Below are 27,109 nucleotides of genomic sequence, written 5' to 3' on the forward strand. Positions count from 1 at the left end.
AGGATAACAAAATATGCTCTCTGACTTTAGTCTGTTTTTTGCTAGGATATTAGATGTTAAATACATGGTAATGCTTGGTGAATCCATTAAGTGTAAATCTTCTTCTAGTGTGCACTGAAATTCCCATTAGCATTAATTGAAGTAAATTGTGTGCAGTGATGGAGAAAATAAACCTTTATCTATTCATGTTTCTGAAGCCATTCTTTTCATATATTTATTGTGCATTACATATTTCCCCTTCATGTTTAACATCACCATAAAGCTCAATACTTTTGTCTTTTGCCTGGTACTTTGTTGATTTTTATAAAAGCTTATCTTTGTTATTCTTTATTCTCCTTCAAAAATGACCTGTCTAAAGCTGTAATTCCAATACACCTGGTAACATCAACCTTCATTTGAAGCAAACTAGTCCCACCCAGTGGCTTTTTCCATTAGACTTGTGTTGAAGTTGTTGTCCAGTAAATCTGTGTATTTCTTTCTACAGTCTATAGTGCCTGTGCTAAAGAGCTGCAGTTCCTCTGTCTCTTAGATATTCCACATGCCTCACTTAAACGTACCCAGTCAATGTCACAGATAAGCTGGATTTGCTGTAATGATGCTTATTTGGGGGCAGAGAGCCCCCACCAGCACACACAGCCACCCCACAATCATGATTTGATGGTGTATGTGATGATCTGTTCAAGCTGTTCTATCTGCATATGTACTGTCTGTAACAATAATAATATGACAACATTAGAAGTTCTGTTTGCCATGGCTTTGCTTCAGTTCCTTTTCTTTAAAGGAAAAAGATACAGAGTTTCTTAGTGAGATGAGAGTAGATTGGTCATTTTTAAAAATACCAAATTATTTTATTCTAGGTAGAATTTATTACACTTGAGAGAATCCAGTACTTTCCAATAAGAAGTCTCTCTTTTGTTTGCTTGGACAGCTGGTGATTTGTTGATATTTTGCTTGTCAAGTCCTTGTTTAGGTTTCCAGGAGTTTTTTGAAAAACAATTACATTTTTTCTAGAGATAGTAATTCCTGAGACAGCAAGAACTGTTCCTTCTTCGGAGTGTTGATACATGGATGAGATAAAAAAATTAGGATTCAGAACTATTCTTCCCCCACCTAGATGGGCTAAAGTCTGTATCATGTGCTTGCAGTCACTTGGTCTAACAAAATTAGTAGTCTGGTAGAACAGAGAAAATGGTCTGTGCAAAATTAGAGGCAGCTTTTTAACCAAAACACCAAATCCTTTAGCCATGTTATTCTGAAACATCTTCAAGTCTGAAGCTCTTAGTGAGGAATGGGAGATGTGAAATTTAAGAGACTGTCTTTTTCTTTGCAGGAGGCTGGCTGGTTGACTGGCATTAAGGAATCCGAGTGGCTTCAGTACAGAGATGCAAATAGTTATAAAGGACTTTTCCCAGAGAACTTCACACGCCATCTGGAGTAGTTCTCTCAGGCAGACAAATGTAGTATGAAGCTCAGTCAGTAGGTTTTTAACCTCTTTGAATCACAGGAGCCCACCTTTTTGTTGTTTAAGCTGTTAATGGTTTACACTCTGGTGCGAGACAAAGGTAGTTGAAACATATCAAATGAGCATGAATGCAAACAGTTAAGCTGTAATTTCTGAAGCAGTACATGGGAAAAAAAATCAGATGAAAATGAAATGTCCTTATTTGTTCACGAGTATGTGGCAACAGGTTTGTTTGTGCTTCGTCAGAGCTATGGTGATCCTGTATTTGATCCTTTCCCAAGAAATCTGAAATTAGCTTCCTCAATACCAAAACCATAACTTCTCTGCACTAAGTGTATTGTATTCCGTTGCACTGCAGAAGATTTAATTAATTATCCTGTAGTTATAAGGTCAAACTATTACAAGTTCCATGTGTTAAAAAGATAGTTAACTACTGCAACCTTTTTCAGTGTTATTTTTGGACATAATATATATACACAAGAGCTTATATGTGTATATATAAGTGCATATGGCTATATGCTTTTTCACAACTTCATTGTAGCTCTTTGGCTGTGTAGTATCATCCAGTATATGCATTGCTTTTTCATTGTCTGGCATTACAGGAAACAGTTTTGTACAAAGCAAAACTAACTACTCCATTGCCAAAACATGATACAATGTCTGTGTTTGTAATGTGAAATTTTCATTCTTAAATGATGAATAACATCATGTTCAAAGCCGCTAACCTTTGAGAAGGCATGGCTCGGTCTCCTCTTCCAGCTGCAGTAGTTACAATGAGATAACCTGGTGGGGGGAGTTGTTATGATGCTAATCTATACTTTTTTATTTAATTGGCTGAATAAATTTTCAAAAAGAAATAGAACTAATCTCTGAGAAAAAAATAAACACAATATATTTTCACTATATGTATTTATGCAGCATACCTTCACAGAACCTTTTAAAGTAAGATATATATCCTGTATCAAAAAGTCATCTGTAACTTATGTTTTCCAGTGCTGTGTCATTAAAAATAAACCTTTGGTCCAAAGAAGCTGTTTCTTCTGTGGTGCTTTTGAAGTTTTGTAAGAAGTCCATATAATTTATACATTGTATTATATAATCTAAACTTAAAATAATATATCTTTTTCCAAAGGAATATAGCATAACAGGTGCAACCTCTAAATTCTTGTTCTCAACCTAAGTTGTGGCTAGAGTTCCAAAAGGTCTGAACTCCAGCTAAGCATGTCTCTCTGCTGCTCTTCCTGTTCCCGACTCTGACCACCAGCTAATATCTGTCCAGTAAGAAAGGGAGCTTGTCTGTATTTAACCATCAGTCAGCTGAAGATCTCTGTCTCATATGAATTTTTCTGTTGCTTTGATTTTTTAAGATTTTCTAAAGCCTTCTGATGTTTGCATTCTTGTAGCAAACTTTCTCACGCACTTTCTGTAAACAACTTATTGTTTTGCATTCTTTCATGAAAGAGGAGAAATTTGATGGACTGTTAGTTTGTCCAGTGTCATTGGAGAGGTGGCACTTTCTCCAATCCACTGTCACCTTTGGAATTCTATAAATGTTGGAGTCAGAAAATAAACTTCCCTTTTCTACCTTGAGAACAGCAGCATGTTCACGTCGTGTTGTTTTGTGTCTTACAGTGACATTTTTCACTTGTCCACTTTTTTCATGTGGAAAGTAAGTTTTCTATAAATCTGCTCCATTGTGTTTGCCAAGGCATGGAAGCTGCAAGTATTTAGGAATATCTATATTTTCCTAGGAATTCAGTTATTTTTCATTAAACATTTGTTATCTCATATGCAAACAATATCTGTTTCTACTCCATTCCCAATTTGCTAAATCTCAGTTGAAGAAATAGGGGGTTTGTGCCTCTTGAAGAAGAGGAGAGTTAATTTTTTTCTGTTTTTCAGGGTCTCTCTCAATAGGTTTCAAAAGTCCAGTGATAGCTGTGTTATGTGAAGAAGCTGAATGGCTCAGCTGTGATAGCTGGGATTTTATATTTGAAATATCCAGTGAGTCGAAGGAGGTTACAGGAAAACACTCTGGTTTTCTGTTCATTCCTTCAACAGGTTTGATCTAGGGCCAAGAATCTCTCCAAGGACAAAACTTGCTTCTGGTTTTCTAGTTACAATAAATTCCAGACTTCAGCACACCATTTTGAGGTGGTCATAATAACCTATTACGCTTCATTTACAGTGATACTCATGATAACCTCCAGGCTAGTTTCTTGCTTAACTGCATCTCAACACTTGCATTTCAGTAATGGCTGCTCTACATATCACTGGAAAAGCCCAGCACTGTACAATGGAGCTTCAGTTTCCCTGTGGACACCATGTCTCCAACTCTTTGAAAGGGACCTACTATCAAGTGAGATCGTTATGTGTGACAGTCCTAACCCTAAGGTCATTATGATCGGCCCAAAGCATTACTGTGATCAGCCAAATGTATTCTTTTACCAGGTGTCCATCTTATGCAGTTACTATTATTAGGGGCCCTCTTGGTTTTAGAAGTATTGACGTCAAACACCCTTGGTCTTGACTCTTCTAACCTCCTTGGTACAACAAATGTGACAGATTCACAGAGGGTTTTCAAGTACACTTAAGATTGTACATAGATAGGAAAGGTCTCTGGCCTACAGCAAAGAGCTTTCATGATTCTGTCATTATTTGTTGGCAACAAGATGTACTGGTAATGTTCCAAAAGCTGTGGTATTGATAATGACGTGTCATTTAAATTCTGCAGGTTACTGTGTATATGGCATATCATTCTGACCTTGAGTATGTCTTCACATCTCACACAAGCAACCCAGAGCCACAAGTGTCTTGCAGAAAATTATTGTTTGCAAAATTCCATCTACTAGGATGATACACTCTTAAGTTTGCAGCTCATCAGGTGAGTCCTGTGCAGTAAGTGTATTTCTGTGTGATCTATAAAACTTTATTCTAGGACAAGCAAGGGAAATACTTTCCACTATGTACTGCTGTTACATACATGATACACTTGTGTTACACTGCATGAACTGGAGTTACACTCCATCTGAAATTATATTAGCCCAAAATTATTTCTCCCTTTACTTGGATTTTGTTTTATTTACAAACAGTGTTGCATTTGGCAAATTACTGAATTTTGTGTTTTCAGAGTGATTGTAAAACTCATTGTTTCTTGGTTTCTCTAAAGGCTTATTTATGCCTAAGAGAGCATATACTACTAACCTTCTTAAGCAGGTGTGATTGTTAATTCTACATAAAATAAACCCTTTAAAGATTTAGGAATCCAATCTCCTGATCCCACAGACTGATTATTCATGGTGTGGTCTTAAAGAAAGACAAAGTAACTGAAGATAGAGGAACATGGAACATATTGTGTAAGTGAACAAATAAATTGTGCATTTGCAGCTCATCTATCTGGTTGACAGCCGTTCCTGAATAATGAAACCTGCATAAGCTGAGCAACACTTCTGTCCTTTCTCTCCTCTCTCCTCTGTCTTGCTTCATTTCTTCCAGTAGGTGCATCTGTCCCTGCCACAGAAGAAGGAGGAGAGGCTGAGGGGTACAGTCCTACTCAAATATGGTGTTCAATTCCAGGATGCTCTGATTACTGATGCCCTAATTTCAGAGATGTTAAATAAATCAAAGTCCCATTAAGCTCATTCTTATCAAAAATTTTGTAGTGTCCTGCTGACACTACAGAGAAAAACGCATCAAAAGAAAGCCACTGTGATGGGTAATTTAGATGGATGGGGTTGGGAAGGAGCAACCATTGGCTGAAGAATAGTTTACAAGGTTGCTGCCTCTGCTCTGTGCAGACAGAGCATTGGCAAGTAGCAGGCATAAGTACCACAGCAGCCTCAAACCCACCACAGTTTGCTGTTTGAAGTACAAAATCATATTTTATTGTCAGTTTTTAAAGCAGATTTGAAAGATCTATGTTTTTCCAGCTGCAAGTTCACTTGAGCAAATCTACCATTTTCACCATTCTTTGACTTTTAACCCTTTTGTCCCAACAGTCTTCATCCATGTGATTTCAGCTCTGATGCTTTGTGCATCTTGTCTCTGCCACCATCTCAACTATATCTTTCCCTCTTTCCACTCTGGCCTGTTTAATCAGCACAGAAGCATCACACAGGGAAAAATGCAGCACTTTCTGAATGGTTTCTCCTGTAACCAACAGGAAGACTGCTTAATAGCAGTTATAGGAAACTTCCGTGAAAGAAAATACCCAGACAGTAGTAGAAGTACCACTCTGTGTGCATGCATGCTTTCTATCTAGCCACAGGCACTAAAAGCAATGCAGATAACCACAAAGTACTGTGTGGCCACCAAAACTCGAGTCTTCAGGAGCCAATGGTATTCATATCTGCTGAAGACAGTCCACAAATGCAAAATCCTCTTTGTCCTCAGTCTGGTTTCAGAGGAGAAAAGAGGCTGGGGTTTCCTTTGGTGTTATCAGAGCATAGGATTTGGTGTGAACCAAATAAACCCCCAGTCACTAATAGTGCCTTTATATTTGCCTAGACAGACTGCTTGAGGTACGAGGTATAATTGGACCAAGAACATCAAAGCACTGGAAAGGTAAGTAGTTATATATTTAAATTATTACATTTCCAAGGTACATGCTGCAAAGGAAAAGGTTAAGATAGTCCAGATGTCCAAACTTAATTCATAAGAAAGTCAACATTTTTGTATTAAAGCTTTTTAAATTAAAGATACTGACCTGCAATGGAAGGAAGAATCTGGCTGTATGTCTGCAGATGAAAAAAGAAACAAAACATGTAATTTTGAAGAATTAATTGTGCAATTGCCAAATGAAGAGGTGTACATGACCTCGTTTTTGGTAGCAGGACCTACAGGCTTCTGTGAGAAACTGGTGGAAGCTTCCTTCATGTTTGGCAGAGCCAGTTCCTGGTGGCTCCAAAGAGGACCGTGCTGCTGGTCAAGACTGGGCCAGTTGGAAATGGTGGTAATGCCTCTGTAATAGCAGATTTAAGAAGAAAGAAGTTATTACACAGTTGTAATTGTGGCCAGAGAAGACAATATGGGTGACAATATGGGAGAGGAAAAACTCTGCAGACACTAAGGTCAATGGAGAAGGAGGGGGAGGAGGTGCTACAGGCACCAAAACTGGGATTCTACTGCATACTGTGGTGCAGACCATGGTGTAGCAGCTGTGCCCCTGCAGCCCATGGAGGACCAAGGGGTTGGAGAGATCCATGTGCAGCCCATGGAGGAGCCCATGCCAGAGCAGGTGGGTGCCTGAGAGGAGGCTGTGACCCCATGGGAGACTCATGGAGAGAGAAGCCCACTCTGGAGTAGCCTGTCCTTCAAGAACTGCACCCTGTGGAAGAGTGACGCACGCTGCCGCAGTTTGGTAAGGACAGTTGCCTGTGGGATGGGCTCACATTACAGCAGTTCGCAGGGAGCTGCTGCTCATGACATGGACTAATGCTGGAGAAGTTCTTAGAGAACTGTCTCCTGTGGGAGGGACACCACTGCAGAGCACAGGAAGGACTTCTCTCCCTGAGCAGTGGATGAACTGACCATAACCCCTATTCTCTGTCTTCCTGCCCCACTGGGGAAGGAGGTAGAGCAGTGAAGAAGGAAGGGTAGGGGAAAGGTGTTTTTAAGGTTTTATTTTATTTCTCATTATCCTGGTCTGATTTTTTTTAGTAATAAATTTAATCCAAATCTCTATGTTGAGTCTGTTTTGTCCATTGCACTATTTAGTGAGTGATCCCTCCCCATCATTATCTCAAGCCATGAGATAAATTTAATAAATTTTGTTACATTTTTTGTTACATTTTCTCTCCCCTGTCCAGTTTGTGGAGGGGAGTGAGACCAGATTAGGTGGGTACCAGCCAGCCTCCACTACACAAGGTCATGCAAAATTCTCTGAGTGGCTAAAATCTGACGGACCTGTCATGGTTCTGTAACTCCCATGATGTCATAGAGATACAAGTGGAGGTTGTTGATAGTCTTTGGCAGAGATTCAGAACCCTGCATTTTAAGTCTGTAAGATATTTCACAAGAGAGGCTGTGCAAATGCTGAGGATCTTTAGGTATCTCTTAGCACAAGAAAGAATATCACACTATTGTCCACCTAAAAAGAACTCATGCCAGTCTTAAAGACAGATGTTAAATAGTTTTGCTTAAAAATCTCAGAGTAGGAATTCTTGGCATCCATCCATGCCAATGGATTGCACAGCTGCTCACAAAAGGCTTCTGAGAGTTTTACTCCTTTGTACCCAGCAGAGGGTAGTAGATGCTAGAATTTGCATTGGTCAAATAACTGTCATTTGGCTCAATCTTCAACTATGAGTTTGTTTCATTAATATCTTTCATTATCTGAAATTGGCTAATGTCTGCAGCCACATACAGCAAATTCAGTGCCATACCAGAAAAAAAAAAATCCGTTTCATTCATGCTAACTGGCTTCTTCAATCTGCAGGCAAACAAAGACAGAAAACTACTTTATCAAGCTGCAGCTCAAGTCATCAGAGCAACATATCCTTGAATTTCATACATGTTGAAATATGTTGTATACCAAACATGGTAAATCTGCACCAAATAATAAGTTGTTCAGCTGGTTCAATTCAAAGTGACAATGTTAGTTTAAGAGGAAAAACAATTTTACATGCTACTTCTGCTTTAAATTATTTTATAGTCTATCTGTGGTTAAGTAAATAGCTAAATTATTAATTGCAGGAAAGTATTTTAAAACAACCGAGAAAAGTTATCTTTCAGGATTATTTAACATGCCCTGCCATTGCAGAAGGTCCTAGGAATATTTAAAATATGCTAAAGTCCCCAAGGGCACTTTATACAAAGGATGCATTTTACCCAAAGGATGGAAAGATCAAGAGGGGGCAAACAAGCCAGCAGAGACCCCCCCAAAAAATATCCTTAGGGGCTGGTTCCCAAAGGGATACCTCTCTGGATGCCTGTGTGTCAAAACCCAGGACATCTCTCTGGATGCTCTGGATGTCTCAAAGCCCTGGCACGGGCTTGGAGACCCTGGCAGAAAGTCAAAGACACCTGGAAATTTGATCTCAACTCATGGAGCAAATTACCAACATTATATGAAGAATTACAGGTCACAAAAGTTTAAGTAGCATAGTAGTAGCAATCACAGGGTGAAGGGAAAAATTTTGGAGCACTGTACAGGGGGGTTTTGAACCTTCTACAAGGGGGTTTGGAATTCTGTACATGGGGGTCAGGGGTTCTAAGATGGAGGGATTTGGGCGTGCCCTGTCCTTCTTCTTTCTTCTCCTTGGCATCCATGTTCAGGATGATGTTGGCATTCACAGATTGGTTTAGAGTAGAAAGTCACTGTTTAACATAGGTGATAGGTATTAGAAAATAACTGTAAACATAGTATACGTAGTTTTTAGTATAAAAGATAGCACCAGCCCGAAAGGCAGAGAGTGTGCCTCAGACAGACCTGCAGAACAGACCTTGGCAGGCCAGACAGAAAATGTTTGAGGTAAAGAAATAATAAACAACCTTGAGAACGTGAACCGAAGACTTCTCGACTCCTTCGGCTGCTGGGCTGGGGAAAAGAGACTTTTAACAGAGACACACCTTGGGATCTTCCCAACCAGACCAGAGGAGATCCGGAGACCTGTGCAAGTCTTCTGCTCAGCAAAGGCTATCATCATCCTATCATCAGCAGCCTCATTGTGGGAGCTCCACGACCATGTACACCCATTTCCTCCTAGCTCACAAGCTCCATGCTGGAGCCTCAGTGCTGCTGTCCTGACAGCCATCCCAGCCATCCTGGCCTCTCCAAGCTAAGAAAAGCAGTGATGCTGAGACTGGTAAGAAGATGAAATTCTAGAAATGTATTTCCTGATGGTTTCCCTTAAGGTTGTCATGCCTGGCAGCAGTTCTCTTTGCTCTGCATCAACCCCAGAAACATTGGTAGGCAGTGGGCAGCAAGTTCTATCAGCATAGTAAAGAATAGACTGATGAAGTAATTTGGTTTCCAGAGTTAAACACTTTGAGAAGAGCTTAGCAGGGTTATTGATTTGCAACTTCACATTATTTTTTGACAGACTTAAAACTCTCCCTAATAAAATGGCAGGGTAATGAGTTTGAAGTTTAATGTAATTGTGTTCTCATCATAAATGATCGGATGAAAACAACATCTGCTTTACGTAACTTTTCTTCATCTATTCAAAGATTTTACTCTATAAAAATGACTTTTTGAGCAAACCCTCACACCCTGTGAAACTACTGAAAGATTTATTTTTGTGGTCAGTTGCTTTGAGTCTATTACCAAATGGTCACAAAATGCAATGATTCTGGAGGTAGATGCAGGGGGTGACATCTTAGCAAATGCTGTGATAGTTTATTAACATGACAGATTTCCAAACTGAGTATTTTCTTTCATCCAGTTTGGATGCTTGAAGACTGCAGCAGTTTGTGCTCACTTTGAAGAGGATAGAATTAAATATCTTTGCTTTCAGTGTTGATGGAGAAGCTGGCAGTCATACTACAGTCATGATTGCTCGTGGCTGTTAATGTGCCCAGGTTAACACAGAATGTCTTTTCCTGTAATTATGAATGTGACTAGAGATATGTGCATACGCTTTTGGTACACCTTTTCATATGCTTTAAAGTGTTATAATATTTTTCCTACATCCAGGTGAGTAAGTAGTGCCTGCACTGATTAGATATTTTGCTTTAGTCCTGGAAAGGTCCAAACTTTGCTCTCCTATTGATTGTATCATTCAATGAAAATAGGGTTTTCTTTATGTCCAATCTGACCCTTTCTCATTAGCCTGCTAGATAGAATCTCACTAGTAGTACTCCAGGCAGGAACCACACTGCTCTCCAAACAAAGCAGAGAACCAACTATCTTAAACAAAATCCCCCATGTCATAAAAGGAACATTTAGCAGGGACTTAATTCAGTTATTGTGTTTGCTGTTAGGGTTATATCTGTCTGTGAGTGGCCCGCTGCTGTGTTTTGTGCTTCAGAATAATCTCTGTGAAACCATCCCTACTTCTGGGGAGTTATGCTCCCAGTCAATAAGCAAACAAATGAAGACTAGGGAAAGGGTGCAGAATTACTCTTTTTCCCAAGTGTGGCACTTCAACACAGAGAAGTTTCTGAGAAGGTATCAAGCCCAGGTGAGCTCACTGCAGCCTTTTCCACCACTACAAGTCTGAGATTTTGCAACTGACCTGAGAGTAGGCAGAGAGGGGGAGGGGACTGAGGTCAGGCTCCAGCCGGGCTCTTTTATTGTGGCAAGGTGTCCCCAATGTGGGGTACCACAAGCCTTGACTCCATGATTGCAGAAGGCTGTCCAATTGCTCTATTAAGCTATATTACACTATACTACATACTACACTAATACTATACTAAAGAAAAACCTGTGACCCTTACAGACAGTCACGACACAGCTTTGACCCAATAGGTCAATCAATCAAAACCACCATGACCAGTGTCCAATTAGGAAACTACCTTTTGGTAAACAATCTCCATAACACATTCCACAGGTGCAGAGATTAAGATAAGAATAGTTTTTTTTTCTTTCTCTGAGCTTTCTCACAGCCTTCCCCAGGAAAAATCCTGGGAAAGTTGTGCCTGCTTCTCTCTGTGGAGAGTGAGGTTTGTTTCACCAGGTTGTTCATGGACATGCCTGTGCCAGCAGGGAGGAAAGAGCCAGATCATTAAGCCCTTTCTTAGGAGGAGGGAGATGTCTGGAGAAACATCCCTATTCAATACATAGTCTGATGAGACCACAGCTGCATAATGTGTATGACCCTCCTCTACCACTGTGTTACTGTAAAATTGTAAAAACCTCCTGATTTGTCAAAACTGTATCACTGCTCACTAAAACACAACTGATGTGTTCATTGATTATGTCCCAGACACTGGGTGGTGCAGGAGATTTATTGGGGTGGAGTGAAGGCAAGTTGCTTATTGTGTTATGCTTTATAAGATAAAATGGGAGGAGTATTGATGCCTTGAGAGGCTGAACCTGGAACAGAGACTAGACAGAGCTAAAGGGATAGAGTAGGTATTTATTGAAAGGCCTTAAAGAATACACCTTGGTCAGTACAAGAGCCTGGCAAGGGCTACATGCAAGATGGATCCAAAATGGTCACAAAATGGACAACCGGTCACAAGGTCTCACACTTTTATAAGTTTTGGTCCATTTGCATATTGGAGTTAATTGTCCAATTATAGCTTCAGGTTATGAAGTCCCATCCTTGTTTCCCTCTTCTTCAGTTCCCCATTGTTTGTACCTTTTGGCCTGAAGCTTGTAACAGTTGTCCTTGCTCTCAAGCTGGAAAAAAATTGTTTTGTCTAACTACCCTGTGAAGAGAACCTACTAACACTTAATATGATGCTCAGAGCTACACTCCTAGGGAGATCAGAATCTGAAAAATATGAAAGCTAAAATTTAAGACATCAGTATTAGGCACCTGGAGCTGTGCTCTCTCTGCCCATGATGAGAGAAAATATGCATAGGAAGAAATGAAATGGTATTGTGGAGAAAGAGAAGACCCTGGGAACAAAGTATTGTTCCCAGGATATAAGGACATTGTTCCTATTTTTATTTATGATCTACTCACATCCTGGTACACTGAAGGCCTTACCACTGTTATGTCGTTGCACAATATCAGACTAACCTGCAAGCGTGTTAACTGTGTTAAGTAAGTTAGAAAATGCCTAGGCTAGCTGTCTAAATACAAAGCACTGATGATCTCAGGCAGTGCAACAAGCAAAGGACAGAGGACAGGGAGGAGGATGTGCTCATACAAAAGTACATGTAGCCAGTTTGGGTTTGGGAAGGTTTGCTGGCTGGATGCCAGGAGAATAAAGCACATATCTGCACAGTAAGACATCTGTGGGTGCTTCCCAGCTCTCAAAAACTTGTCCCTTTGTCAATTCTCTGTTATTATCCAGAAGAGCCATGAGGGGGCTCAAAAATAGCAATAACCTAGCACGTGTCTGTAAATAGTTGACACCGGCAACTATTTACAGACACGAATGGAACGGGATCACACCTGAACAGCGTCGTGAGCTGTTTATTTAAGAAGCATCAGTCTCATTACATGGTTATGGCAATGGATCGATGCGAGCAGCTCGCTATCCAGACAGAAGGCCAAGGAAATTTAATGTTACAACATATTATAAGATAGTTTCAGACCTAGTTTCAGCCAATTACATAGAGCAAAAGCATATTGACAGTCGTTCTATCCAACCACATGAAGCACACGTAGCTTTGGTTAAAACAATAGCAACTTTTTCTCTCATACAATGGTTCGTTTACAAAAGACAAAGCACAGAGCCCTATTCATATTTAACCTTCTAAATATTTACTAAAATATACTTTTTTGCAACTTAGAAAGCTAAACTACATAGCTTTATTGTTTTATTTCTCATGTTTTCGCTACTGCTGATACTCTCTTTTCTGCTGCTTAAGCATTTCACTATCCTTACTGTCTCTGCGGCCTTTCTTTTTCCCACCTTTTCTAAAATCCTCTAATCCCATGGATTCCCACAATTCCCCCTCTCTGTTGACTCAAAAAGAAATCTTCAAAACCATGTCGTCCACTACTTGCGTTTCATAGCCTTACTATAACACTTTTGCTTACTATCTGCTTGAGGCCTATTCTTGCAGACTCTAATAATCGCTATGTTACAGCACAGCAATTTAATGCTGTGAAGGCCCAGTCAGTGAAAAGATATGAATCATGTCTGACAATAGTTATAAGTCATTGTTCAAAAAATTCTTGTCGATTCCAGGGTCTTAACTCAAAACCCTCCTCCATTTCTATACCTTCATCCGTCATTTCTGTGAGATTTCTAACACTCTCTGTGCTTCTACTTCTTATTTCTCTCTCTTGTATGACAAAAACTTCTTTGACTGTTTTGTTCATCATCCGTCGCACACACTGAAGTATGCAGGGGATTACTATCAACATCATTACCAAAACACCCAATATACAGAGACCTATCTTGCAAAGTTGCCTTAGCCAAGGTGCAAAGCTCCATTCTTGGAACAGATCATCCAACCAGGATTCACTATCCTCTTTAATTTGGGCTGTCAAGTCTTTCAGTTTTTGTATGCTCTTGTGAATGGATTCTGAATGATCGGATAGGTTCATACAACACAGTCCTTCAAATTCCTCACAACCATGCCCTTGTGCCAGTAAAAGAAAGTCAATTGCTGCTCTGTTTTGAAGGGTAGCATGTCTAACACTATCAACATCGGTTAACATATCACTAATGGCAGAGGATGTGGCATTCGTTTGCTTGCTCAGCCAACACCCAACTCGATCTAATTGTTTCAAAGCTACTGCTGAAGTCAATTGGGGTAAAAATATACTTGCTGAAACCCTTCTTGCAGCTTTCCAAGGCATGAAATCACTCTGACAGTTCTCATCGTAATGATGAGCAGATCTTATTTTCCTTTGTTTCCTTTTCATGACCGCTTTAGCTGAGGGTGCGATTACAGTGAGCATCCCAATGCTACAAGGGCCACCTTCAAGGTGTGCCGGAATGCCTTGCCAAGCCCTGTCTCCACAAATGAACCAATATCCTTTAGGCAATTGCCGTGGATATAGGTCAGCCTCAGGAAGCACATCCCAACTGTTTGAAGAATTGCACCAAAAACTCAAATTTCTATATGCAAAGTAATGAGGAGTAACATTGAAATTTGGAGGATCACCTTTTTGCCAAGCACTAGCTATGAAGGTAAAGCAAAAATCCATTGTCAAAGAACCAAGGATTTCTAATTCTTGGGGTTCAGAAGCTGCCCTAGGAAGTTTTTTGGCCCAAATGTTCCAATTCACTGTGGGATTGTTCCCATTGTCAATTTCACCTGGCTTACCATTGGATTGTTTTTTGACTAAAGGCAACTCTTTTACTGGCACACCAACTAGACAGGTTGAGAAAGGTTTTTCTGGTTCCGAATTAGACAAACATATGGTATCTGAGCCGGCTGCCTTGGCTAAGGTCAGCCAAACATTAGTTTTCGGTTGTTCCACAGGCAAATCTGCACGACAAAAGGAAATTAAAACCCACCAATACCAACATACAACTTGCATTTGCTTCATCTTATCCATGAGCTAAGTTTTGGCAGAATCCTTACATATATATCAATTTTTAAAATTATGCTTACAACAAAAACAAAAACCTAAACTTTTGCCAAAAATCAGCTCTACAAAACAAACATTTGACATACAATTGACACACTTATAAATAACATTAACACAAAGTCAGAATTTGCAGGTTCCATCGATGCACAAGGAACGTCAGGCGTGACCCGGGATCCCTCTGCTCGGCTCACGTCTGCGTACTTGCTTCCTCGGTTCTGGACTTAATTACAATTTGTGCAATCATTTCTAAGACTGTGAAAATTGTCTTTGGAGACCTGTAGGGAAGAAAAATCCATTCTATTATCAACAAAGGATCAGGCTCAGAAGGGTCCCACTGAAAAATGAGACCACAAAGTTGCATTTTTTCTCCTAAAACTGCAAAAAAGAAAGGTTTTTCAGGAATGTAGCGATGAGCTTGTCTTCTTTGGAGAGCTTCTGTGATCTTGTCGAGTGCAGCACGAGCTTCAGGGGTTAAGGTTCTTGGGGAAGTGATGTCGCAGCTTCCTCTTAGCAGATCGAGAAGTGGACTCAGTTCATCGTTGGTGATTCCCAAAACAGGTCTGACCCAGTTGATTTCTCCCAAGAGTTGTTGCAAGTCTTGCAGGTTGTTGACATTGGTCCGGATCTGTATCTTCTGCGGTGTTATTGTCGTTTCAGTCATCTTCCATCCCAGATACTTCCAAGGTGGAACTTCCTGGATTTTTGTTGTAGAAATTTCAAGTCCAGCCTTTTGAATTTCAGCAACAACACAAGCACGGGTTTGCTCCATCTCTTCCTGCATTGAAGCTGTGATGAGCAAATCATCCATGTAGTGTAGAATCATGGATTTTGGAAATTTCTGTCGAGCAGGAGACAAAGCTTGGGCGACGAAATATTGACAAATTATAGGTGAGTTCTTCATCCCTTGTGGCAGTGATTTCCAGTGATATCTCTGCACGGGTTCTGTTCGATTGATGACAGGAACTGAAAAAGCAAATCTTGGAGCATCATCAGGATGAAGTGGAATGTGGAAAAAACAGTCCTTTAAATCAATGACGACGAGAGGCCAGTGTCTTGGGATCATTGATAAAGAAGGCAGTCCAGGTTGAAGAGGTCCCATGTCTTCGATCACCTCATTGATCTTCCTCAGGTCATGAAGCAATCTCCAGGAGTCTGATGTTTTCTTGTGGATGACGAAGACTGGTGAATTCCAGGGACTGTTTGTTGGGACGATGTGACCCTGCTGTAATTGTTCCTTTACCAATTTATTAAGGATATTTAATTTTTTCTCTGTCAAAGGCCATTGATCAATCCATATAGGATGATCAGTCTTCCAGGTAATCTTTAAAGTGGCAGGTTTCAACGTGGTTGTCATTACACTTCTAGTTTCGCTCCCCACTGGGAAAGAACGTCTCTTCCCCAGACGGTGAGAGGCTTCTGAACAACAAAAGGACGCACCGCAGCAGTCTTTCCTTCAGGACCTGTAATGTTAATCATGGATGCACTTTGCAGACACACAGTAGCACCTCCAATCCCAGTGAGAGAACCTGAAGGAGCTACTAAATTCCAGTCATTAGGCCAAAACATGTGAGAAATTACAGTGACATCTGCACCAGTATCTGGCATGCTTGTAACATAAATTGTTTTACCACAGTGAGTCAGGCTACAAGTTAATTGAGGTCGGTCACGGTCCAAACATTGCACCCAAAAGACCTCTGGACCTGAGGTACAAGAAGGTACACACATGATTGAATTCTTTGGAAAATTGCTTTGCTTGTGGGTATTCACAGGAAACAGAAATGCAATAGCAATAGGTGTTTTTGGAGGAATTACTATAGGAACTTCAAGTACAAGAGCTAAAATCTTTAGCTCTTCATTAGAGTTTACTGAAACAACAGTAGGAAGAATTGAGAGTCTAAGAAATTTGTTATTGACTTTGCCTAAAATTAAAAATTCTTGCCCCTGCGGAAAAGGATTGACAATTCCAGTAGGAATGTTCACCCAGCATAAATTGTTTAATAGAGGAATTAATTTTGAGGAGGCCAATTCGATCCTTGTGCTTGAGGATATTGAGCTGGAATCATTCGTGGATTGGTTGATTGAGGCACAAATGACTGAGGTACCATCACCATTTGAGTGGGTACCTGGTTGCCAGGGGGTACCACTACTTGTGTCTGAGCGCGGTGGTAATGCGCGCTGTTTTTGAAGTTTAACAACAGAGGCTTGCCATCGATATCAAAAAGAGAGTGACAGTGCTTAGCAAGATGCCTCCCTTTTCGGCATCGAGGGCAGACAGAAAGTTGTTTTGGTGGAAAAATTTTCGCAGGACAATCCTTTTTAACATGATTTGGTTTACCACAAGCAAAGCAACAAGACCTTTTATCAGATTCCAACTGCGCAGTGTTAACAGAATTTTCCCCAAGCTTTTTTTCTAAAAACTCTTCAAATTTATCCATTCGTTTTGCCAAATTATCTTCTAATGTTTTTTCTAACGTATTGACCTGTAAATTTGCAAGGTGTTGTGATCCACCTATTCTGCTGCATGCTGTTAACATCTGCACAACAGTTGGAGGCTGATCAGGCAAAGCTAAAATAATTTTTCTACATTCATCATTAGCATTTACAAAAGCAAGGTTTTGAACAATATAAGAACGAGCTTTTTCATCTGGACATTGCCTTTCAACTGCTTGGGTTAGTCTATCCAAAAAAGAACCATAGGGTTCTGTTTCACCTTGTTTAATCAAGGTATAAGAATTTACATGTGTGCCAGCTGGCTCTACTGAAAATAAGGCTTCCCTAGCAGCATCTTTAATATCAGCTAATACAGATCGAGGCAAATCTACTGCTTGATTTTCTGCTCTGTGGTAAGGTGGATCGCCTGCTAATTGAACAACATCTAAATCTGCATGATCAGTATTTGCATATTTTTCAACCAACTTATTAAGAAGTTTTTTCCATTGTAATTCCCATAGAAGGTATTGTGAATTGGTTAAAATCAGTGAAGCTATATTTCAACAATCAGCAGGGACTAAATCGTGAGAATTAAAAGTACTTTTCAACACACTATTAAAATAAGGAGAAGAGAACCCACTTTCTTTCAAAGCCTGACGTAATTCCTTTATATCATGGTGAGAGAGACTTTCATATCTAGGGTTAACATCATTACGACCATATCTTACAGGTAATGCAAGGAGTTGTTTCTTTGAATCCAAATCTTTTTCTAATTGTTGATTAATAATAGACCAGTCCGGCAGCTTTAAAGGAGGATCAGGGTTAGAATTGACAGTTTCACTGACAGTGGTTGTTCCGGGAACCCTGCCAGTGTCCGAATTCTTGGCAGGGACGTTGCTGTAGCAACGAACTTTCCCAGGAGTTCTGCCAGGATGGGCGGGAGAACACGCCTCCGAATTCCTAGCAGAGACACCTGAACAACACGCCTCCCCTGGAGCCCTGACCAGAGGGACAGAGGCGGGCTCAACCCTGGACCACGCCCCCTCCGGAACCCTCCCAAGAGGGGTTGGGGAGGAATTGTATTCTCTGGATTGTGGAAAACATCCAAAATTTGTCTCAGCTTGGCTACTTGTCCTTGAATTTTTATCTCTGATAATTTCTAAAACCTTACTGCATGTTTCACACTGTCCCCCTGCCAGCGAAGACTCAGCTGGAGGGTTACCAACATTAGACTGCAGGTTTGAAATGCTATTTTTTCCTTCACCAACAAATGAGACAGATTTCAAATCCCTCAAAATCTCAGTCGGTGCCTCAACAGGGACCTTTCGAAAATCTGCTTTCTTTTCAAACCCCTGGCTGTCGACTGCTACCTCTATCTTTTCCCCTGCCCTGTTCTCTGAAGGCAGAGTCACAGCTATAGCTATTTCATCCTCTGTACCAAGAGCTTGGTGAGCCACAGAAAAACCTGGCAGAGGCTTAACAGAACAATTCACTAGAAAAGGATTTTTCGAATGACAACACACACAGCCCACCTGAATCAAACCCAAAGGGGTGTCTGCATGAGAAGAGGAAACAGTGGCAGGAGTGACCCCCACAGTTTCCCGACCAGGCAAAACAGATCCCAAGCCCATCTCGGCTAACCCTGCTTGTACAGTTTCAGAACATGCAATTCCTTTATCACGAAACCTCGGCAGATTTTCATCCACCACCTTCACGCGGCTCGCACCCACCCCCGAACAGAACTCGCGCACATTCTCATTCCCGGAATGCAACAAAATTTCCGAACAACTTTCCCGACACGGCAAAAGTCCATTTTTTCCCAGAGGGAGGGGCGAAGGAATGCTCTCAGCTGCAGAAACGCTGACAAGCCTGGAAGAAACAGGGGACACGACCCGAGATGGAAGCTGTTCCGGTTCGCCGTCTCCGGAAGACATGACACTGGACGCTTTGGAAGGAAAGGAACTCGGAGTGGAACCCGAAACTTCCACAGAAAAGGACAGTGACTCGGTATTACGTGGATTTAAAGCATCTGAACAAGATATTTTGTTCTGTTGTTTGGAAATGTCTGTATTACCATCAGTTTGTTTAAAACACTCTAACAAAGCCCTGGAAACAGGCATGAATTTGTATATAGTTTCGTCCTTTTTGAGAGAGAACAGATTATAGATTTTCCAGTTTATTTGATCCCAAAAAACAAAGGTAAAAGCAGACTGCAAGTCTATATTTTGAGTGTTCGCTTTTACCCAGACTAATAAGTCTTTCAGTTCATTTTTTGTGATATCTGAACGTCCTTTATCTTGTAACATTTTCTCAAGCCGGTAAAAAACGTCCCATTCTGTTTTAGATAAATGATTTTTCATTTTCGTCACCCAGGAAGCCCCTAGAAAAAGATTACTTACAAAGACATCAGATGTAGAAGGCGAAGGGATGAAGTATTCCTCCTGGGTCTCCGGCGCCCGAGTTTATCCAAGATTTTCTTTTTTATTCTAGTCTAAAGTCCTCCTCACAGAGGGGCACCATTTGACGCCGGCAACTATTTACAGACACAAACGGAACGGGATCACACCTGAACAGCGTCGTGAGCTGTTTATTTAAGAAGCATCAGTCTCATTACATGGTTATGGCAATGGATCGATGCGAGCAGCTCGCTATCCAGACAGAAGGCCAAGGAAACTTAATGTTACAACATATTATAAGATAGTTTCAGACCTAGTTTCAGCCAATTACATAGAGCAAAAGCATATTGACAGTCGTTCTATCCAACCACATGAAGCACACGTAGCTTTGGTTAAAACAATAGCAACTTTTTCTCTCATACAATGGTTCGTTTACAAAAGACAAAGCACAGAGCCCTATTCATATTTAACCTTCTAAATATTTACTAAAATATACTTTTTTGCAACTTAGAAAGCTAAACTACATAGCTTTATTGTTTTATTTCTCATGTTTTCGCTACTGCTGATATCTCTTTTCTGCTGCTTAAGCATTTCACTATCCTTACTGTCTCTGCGGCCTTTCTTTTTCCCACCTTTTCTAAAATCCTCTAATCCCATGGATTCCCACAGGAAGGTTTGCTGGCTGGATGCCAGGAGAATAAAGCACATATCTGCACAGTAAGACATCTGTGGGTGCTTCCCAGCTCCCAAAAAGTTGTCCCTTTGTCAATCTCTGTTATTATCCAGAAGAGCCATGAGGGGGCTCAAAAATAGCAATAACCTAGCACAGAGAAGCAAAGCAGAGAAAGATGCAGGTGCCTAACAGACAAAACAACAGCATAGTGACTTGTTCTGGTTAGAGTCTTCCAGGCACAGGCAGCACTTATGAATGACATCATCAAGTTTTCACATGAACACATCTTTTTTAACAGGAAATTAGACTAATGTGATTTAAAAAATCACTTGTCTCTTCACCAATTAATTTGATTTTTTGAGGGGGCAAACTATATATCTGGGGGGTTTTTTATCTCATCACAGTTCAACACAGAGATGCTGATTCCAGTATCTTTGAACTTCCTTTTCTGAGGAGCCACAGCAGAAGATAAAATTACAGGCTTCTTTAAAATCTTCCAATCTTGTCTCTGGCCTTGTAAGTATATGGTATTTCTTAGCTATTCTTAAGGGTGTCACAAAATATTTCTTCTTGGGTTTATATCACACTTCCATTGTCACCCAGCCCACTTGTACATTTTAATATCCACAATGTCCTATTACCCAAGTCTCAAGTCCAAATTACACTTGGCAGATAACTTGTGCACAAATACCTTGATTACCCTGTGTGATGGCTGAGAAATGTGTGCAATATAAGCCAAAAGGTGGAGAAAAGCTTTTGGATTTCTCTTCCTCCTTATATTATGCAGCACTCTCTGTCTTTACCAGCACAAGCAAGGAGTAAAGGTCAGACCCTTCCTCATGGATGGGCTCCCTGTTATGTGAGGATGCATCCTTGAAGCCAGCAATGGGGGTTTCTTAATGCAACCTCATCACTGCTGCATTCTCTGTGCTCTCCCTTCAGGTGTGTTCTGGGCCCTTTACCAGCCCTTTACTAAGAGCCAGCCTCCATCACACAGCCCAGTCACTCCCAGAGGACACTGTCAAGTTTATCTGCAAAGTAACTGGTGGTCACAGTTCACCTACATCCACTGGTACCAAATGTCACCTGGGACCCCCTCTACATACACAGAGATTGGTCTGTATCACCTTTTCTGGGTCTGATATTAATTGGAATCATAGATTTCCTCCAAAATAATTATCTACCCACACAGATGCCTACATGCTGCTGGTGCATGAGCTGGACAACCAACTGAGCAAGTGTTATCACTCACTGCATGGTGTGGTACTACACCTACAACCATTACCTTAACCTCTGTAATTTACTGCAGCTGTAATGTGTTCACAGAAGAATGATCAAAAAATGACATGAACTTTTTGCATAGAGACATGCCAGCTTCTTTGTCTAGACATGGGAAAACAGCAGCCAGAAATGTCAGGAAGTGCTTGATAGGGAACTGGGAACATCCAACATAGGGGAAAGGAGGAAGGAAGAAAAGCAATCCTAAATGACACAGGGGAAGGAGGGAATTTTGGAAGAAATTGCTGAGTTTACATGTCCCATGGCAGTTTCCAAGTTCTACCCCAGGATAAGCAACTTTACAGGTGCAAAACCCAGAGAAATGGAAAAAAAAAATTATATCCAGGTGTGAATTGGGAAGGGCAAAGTAAATGCTGGGAAATCCTTATGAGAGAAACCCACGCCTAACTGAGAGTCTTTCCCAAACTATATTCAGTTGAAGACCTGGACAGGAGACAGAAGGGACTGCACACACCTGTGATTTCCAGGGGGCCGTTCTAGGAGCCACATAACACTGTCTGCTGCAGCCCCCTCTTGCTACTCCACAGCAATTCAATACAAGTGCAGTCTTTCTGAGAGTTAATGAGAGGTATCTCATTAACCATTATAGTACAAAGTATCCTACTTTGTACTATGCTGTCTGTCCCTCCCTAGGTTGTTGACTCCTCCCTCTAAAGCTATTAAATGATGTAAAGTAAGCCACACAATTAATAAGCAGCTGGGAGAAGATGTTAAGCTGTGGTATATTTATCAAGTAAAAGTCAAGTACACACAACACCTATTTACAGAAACATGGGACTTAAATATACACTCTTAGCAGACACATAGGAAGACTCCTTGGACTTTGAACATGAAACGCAAATAAATTTGGGAGCTGAATTACAAAGTGTTGAAGTGTGGAAATTACTTCATTATTCTGGGAAAATTATATCTTGTGTAAGCGATTTGTTTCTACTTTAAAAACAAAGAACCCCAATAGTAACAGTATGAGTAAACTGTCATTATACATTTTTTCAGATTATCTGGATGAGTAAGCAGTGAAGATGGGAGATAGCCATGTAAGACAGCTGTTCAGTAGCAGGTTTTCAGATCTCAGTACAGACTTTTTTTCTGGTCTGTTTGATTAATGCCAGCTGATATAAAAATACTTAGACCCATGTTCTGCATTTGGCTTTGGAAGGACCAATCCCCTCTTGAATAGTTTGAATCACTCTTTTGATTAAAAAATCAGATAGTAAACTACACTAGATGCATAAAAAGCGTGTTCTAAAAGGGGTCTCTTGCTGATTCAAAACATAAGAACATGAAAGTGAGTACATTACTACTGATGACATGTCATATAAGTTTATATGACAAACCATCTCCATTTAAGCTAGAGAGCTAAACTTGCATTTTAGCCTGCTGAAATCTGTAAGGGTAACAAGACCATGGGAAAAGCCTGACTATGAAGACAGTGGCCTTGATAGGCAGAGAGAAATACCACTTATTGAGTAATGTGAAAACCAGCAGCTGTAGGGCCAGGTAATGGAAGATGTTTGCTGCTTGGGCATACTTTTGATGTATGTTCATGATATTTTAATTATTGGAGTAATCAGTAAAAGTTTGAAAACACTGGGACTTTTTTTTGCCGTACTGGATAACTCCAAACGATGACTGTAGGAAGAGGGATTTCTGGTTGAAGCTGTATTACAGGATCCTATTTGATGTTCAATGTTCAAAATAAATAGGACAAATTGTTAAAAGAAACATTTTGGAGGTATTTTCATGGGATGAAAAATCATCCTACATAACCTCAGTATATATGAGAAGTAAGCAATTAAACTGATCTCTGTCTGGTACCTTATCTGGCAAATACATCTTGGAGAGCGGGGCTCACAGTACAACAAGCAAAGGGAAAAAAAGTGATTCTACTCATCATTCAGGCAAATTCCCTGTGGAAATAAAAAAGAAAGAAACAAAGAAGTCTTTCTCAGTAGTGAGCACTCTTTGTACAAGGGTGGGTTTTGGGATGAGTGTTTTTTGGGCTTGGGGAAAGGTTGCCTGTTTGTTTGGGTTTTTCTCTTCTGTTTGAGAGTTAACCAAAAGGAAATGGCTCATGCATCATTATTTAACCTGTAGCTGGCGCAGCCTCATTGGATAGTTTTCAGCCACTCAGATCTGCTTCACCCCGTCTTGAGGCTGACTCTGACCCTGTGCCTCTAAGGAAACCCTAAGAAAAGCAGTGGTGATGTGGTTGTTGAGCACTTTCTTCCTGGCAATTCTTTTTACTTGTATGTGCCCTGTTCATCCTCCTGCCTCCACAGTCACCAGTGGAAAAGGAGATGTTTAAAAAAAAACAAAAAACAACTTCTCTGTTTTTTCTCTTTTATTGCCACAGGTGGCTCTGCACAAGACTTACAGCAAGCCCCTATATCTATCACCAAGCCAGAAGGTAAAACAGTGCTAATCAATTGCCATGTCTCCAGTCGTGATTTTAGTAACGTTTTTATTCACTGGTACCAAAAGAGGGTCAGTGCAGCTCCCAGGCGTGTTGCCTACATATTCTCCAGGTTTTTCCTTGAAAGCCAGTCTGATGAGGGGAAGTTTACTGTTGAGAAGGATCCCAGGAAATCTGTCCGCACCCTGACAGTGAGCAAAGTAATGCTGCAAGACTCTGCCACCTACTATTGTGCTAGTTGGGATGCACAGTAGTAGAAATCCACAAGGAACCTGCACAAAGACATGCTCTACTTTCCAGATAAGAACCTGAAATGTTTGACAACACGCAGGAAGACTGCCACCCTACTTTCCCAAAAGCTTTGAATCAGACTGCACAAACAACCAGATACAAAAGATGCTGCTGAGCTTTGCAGATGCACACTACAGCCAGTACCAGCAAACCTGTTATTTCATTTTGACAATAAAAAGGGCATTTTTTGGGCCAGGATGGATTGCCTCTGAGTGAGTTTACAAGATGACAGGTTTGGCTAAAAAGCGGGGTCCTGCTAAAGACAGGCAAAATCTTTCTATTCTCACTACCTTTCAAGATACATTTTTGGAATAAAACCCTTGTTCTGTCATTTGTGTGGCAGAAAAGGTTATAAGTGAAAATAAACTTGAAGCACCAATCAAGACTGCAGATGGAATATACCCATTTTGTACTTTGTCATTTGAGAATCTCGTTTTATTTTCTCTTTGTTTTCTTCTTGGAGTTGATCAAATTTTCATTTAGGTTAAAACACAAGTGTCCTAATTTACTTCAGTGGGTCTTCTCAACCTACATAGCAAGACTACCTATAGAATTTTTATCTGCGTGCAAAATTTTTATTTTTGCACTCAGAAAGACATTCCTTTGAGTTATTTCAGCTCTTTCTGTTTATGGATAAACAAAAATAGATAAAGTGACAGGACTTTATCCTATTGTGTTCCTATCTCAATGGACCCAGTATTGCCAATCACCAGTACATCATCTTCAGAGCACACTGAGCACTGGGGCACCGGCTGCATTTCACTGGAGATTGAAAGATCAGATCCTGAGTACAACTGTAGGACAACAGTTACTGGATCTGTGTAAAAATGCTTGAAAAAAAAAAAAAAAAGCTGGCTAACATAAGTAAAATGACATGACAAAAAGAGGAAAAGGGGAATTGGTTTAGTTTTCTTTCCAAGGGAACTAGAAGTGACCTTGTGCCTGAAAAAATACTTTTAATTGCACAAAATAATTTCTATATTTTGCTTGACCTAATTGTCTGTATTTTAAACTAGGCCTATGGGGGTTGTAAAGCATTTGTGTTTGTTTGCATGATGATTCTTTCCAGCATTTGGAGAAGCCACTCTGAGGTGTATCATCTCACTTTGCCTGTGATAAGACACAGTCATTAACTCAACAATTCTGCTTTTGAGCTCCCAAATGTCTGCTGTGTATTTTCCTGATCTTCAATATTCGATATGTGTCATGAGCAATAATTTCACCCCTCCAATTCATTTAGCTCCATGATTTGAGTTTTATTTTTTTATGTTTTATTGGCAGCCAACCTGAGGCTTGTGCTCCTTGTATAAAGCTATAATCTGACTGTTCATTTAGTAGGGTTCAATCAGGCTGCTTTATCTCAGACAACACCTGCCAGGACAGCCTCTCCAAAGACCCAAGTGATAATTTCTTTTCCTCAGTTGCTGCCCTCTGCCCCTGCTGGGAGTGCTGTAGACTTCCTCCAGAGGGCAGACACAAGCAAGAGCACTCAGGATGCTGCTGCTTCCTCTGCTGGCCCTGGCTGCAGCCTGGTCTCGTAGGTTCCCTTTGTGGACAAGGGACATGTCAAACCATGACAAAGGGCTGTGGCAGGAAGCATCCCATGTTTATGTGTGTGAATGAATAGCAAGCTAAGAGTACTTGTTCTGTTTTCTCTCTTTCTTTCTAGATGGACAAGCACAAGTGCTTCTGAAGCAGATAGAAGTATCCATTACCAGAGGGCACAAGACAACTACATCAATGGACTGTATAGCCAAGGGTATTCCTGGCTTCCAGTATACATTGGTACCGACACATACCAACCAAAGCTCCAGAACGGATTCTGTACATTTGACCCAGTGCAATTTCCTATGATGACAATTTCTATAGCAACAAGTATTCTTCTTCAAAGAAAGGTACAAACGTCTGCACTTTCACACTCAATGACATTAACTCCAATGACGTAGGTTCCTATTACTATGCCTACTGGCATTTCCACAGAACTAACAGGTGACAGGCAGCCAGTACAGAAAGCTGCCTGTGCCCTGAGGAGCAAGCTTTCTGTCAAACACAGAGAATCATAATTGTACTTTCCTAACTCTAAAACAGCCCAACATGACACAAAGTCATGTATTTTTATCACAAGAACAATAGAAGACTATTAACTTTCTGTAGGAGTTGTAGCATGAAATATATTTGTGTACAGCGCTATTGACAAAGCACTAAAAAAGATCCAGAGGATTCTCTCTTTTGGGTCAGAAAATGTGATTTTTTTCTCAGGGAAGAGCATGATGTATGATGGCTGCTGCCCAGGGGACCATTTGCTATATAAAGTCTTTGTGGGGTACATTTTCAGCCGTTGAAATCAGGGAAAGTACAAGAAAAAGCAAGGGGCAGCAAATAACTGTCTGGTAGAAATGCATGCTTCACTCTGGATTTGCCACAACCATTGAAGCTGTCTTCTAATAGAGCCACCAGCTGTATTTTTCCTATATGGTGCTACAACCCCATTATTAAGGAAGGCAGGCACTTGCACAGAGGTCCAACCACCTCACTGCTGGCAAGACACTACTGCCAGAGGAGCTCCTTATTTCATGCAGCAGAAATGCAAAGACCTTCAAAAGAAATGTGTCATGACTAGTCAGTGCATTCAAATGTTTACACAGCATTTTCTGTATCTGTAATTCTTGATGCCCAGTGAAATTAAGAGCTGTTTTTTTCTGAGTTTCATAGATAGACAAATATAATTAAATATTCCTAGGCCTATTCCTATGCAGTTGGAGGTGCAAAGCTAACCAAAATTCTTCCCCGCAGGAGAGGAGGAGAGACACAGTTCCTCGACCAATCTGAAGCAGGCAAAACTTCTTTCTGCCCCTCCACCTCTTTCTGCCTGTCTTGGTTTGAAAGACAGGTGTCTGCTAGGGAAGACAGGAGCCTCCCTTGGAATGGAGAATGGAAACCCCCTCTCTCCAAATTATTATAATTTTGAAATTAAGGGGCTCTGAGGCAAGGACATGGGAATAGAAATAACAGCTCTTTACTAATATGTATAACAAG

General features: G+C 40.6%; 1 protein-coding gene and 1 long non-coding RNA gene across 4 annotated transcripts in view; both read left to right on the forward strand.

The window, feature by feature from the left end:
• Positions 1-2,492, forward strand: part of AMPH (amphiphysin) — a 120,311-nt gene extending 117,819 nt beyond the window's left edge. For all 3 annotated transcript variants that reach the window (XM_064420753.1, XM_064420743.1, XM_064420760.1), the window contains one exon: positions 1,331-2,492. In XM_064420753.1, coding sequence (XP_064276823.1) covers positions 1,331-1,438 — 108 coding nt within the window. In that variant the 3' untranslated portion in view covers positions 1,439-2,492. The remainder of the gene's footprint in view (positions 1-1,330) is intronic.
• Positions 2,493-7,410: 4,918 nt separating this feature from the next.
• LOC135300868 (uncharacterized) lies at positions 7,411-25,827 on the forward strand. The gene is made up of 4 exons (XR_010362634.1): positions 7,411-7,509; positions 7,899-9,267; positions 23,723-23,776; positions 25,743-25,827. It is a non-coding gene; the product is annotated as an uncharacterized LOC135300868 (long non-coding RNA).
• The last annotated feature ends 1,282 nt before the right edge of the window (positions 25,828-27,109 follow it).

Source organism: Passer domesticus, chromosome 1 (assembly GCF_036417665.1).
Source record: "Passer domesticus isolate bPasDom1 chromosome 1, bPasDom1.hap1, whole genome shotgun sequence".
NCBI classification, from domain to species: Eukaryota; Metazoa; Chordata; class Aves; order Passeriformes; family Passeridae; genus Passer; species Passer domesticus.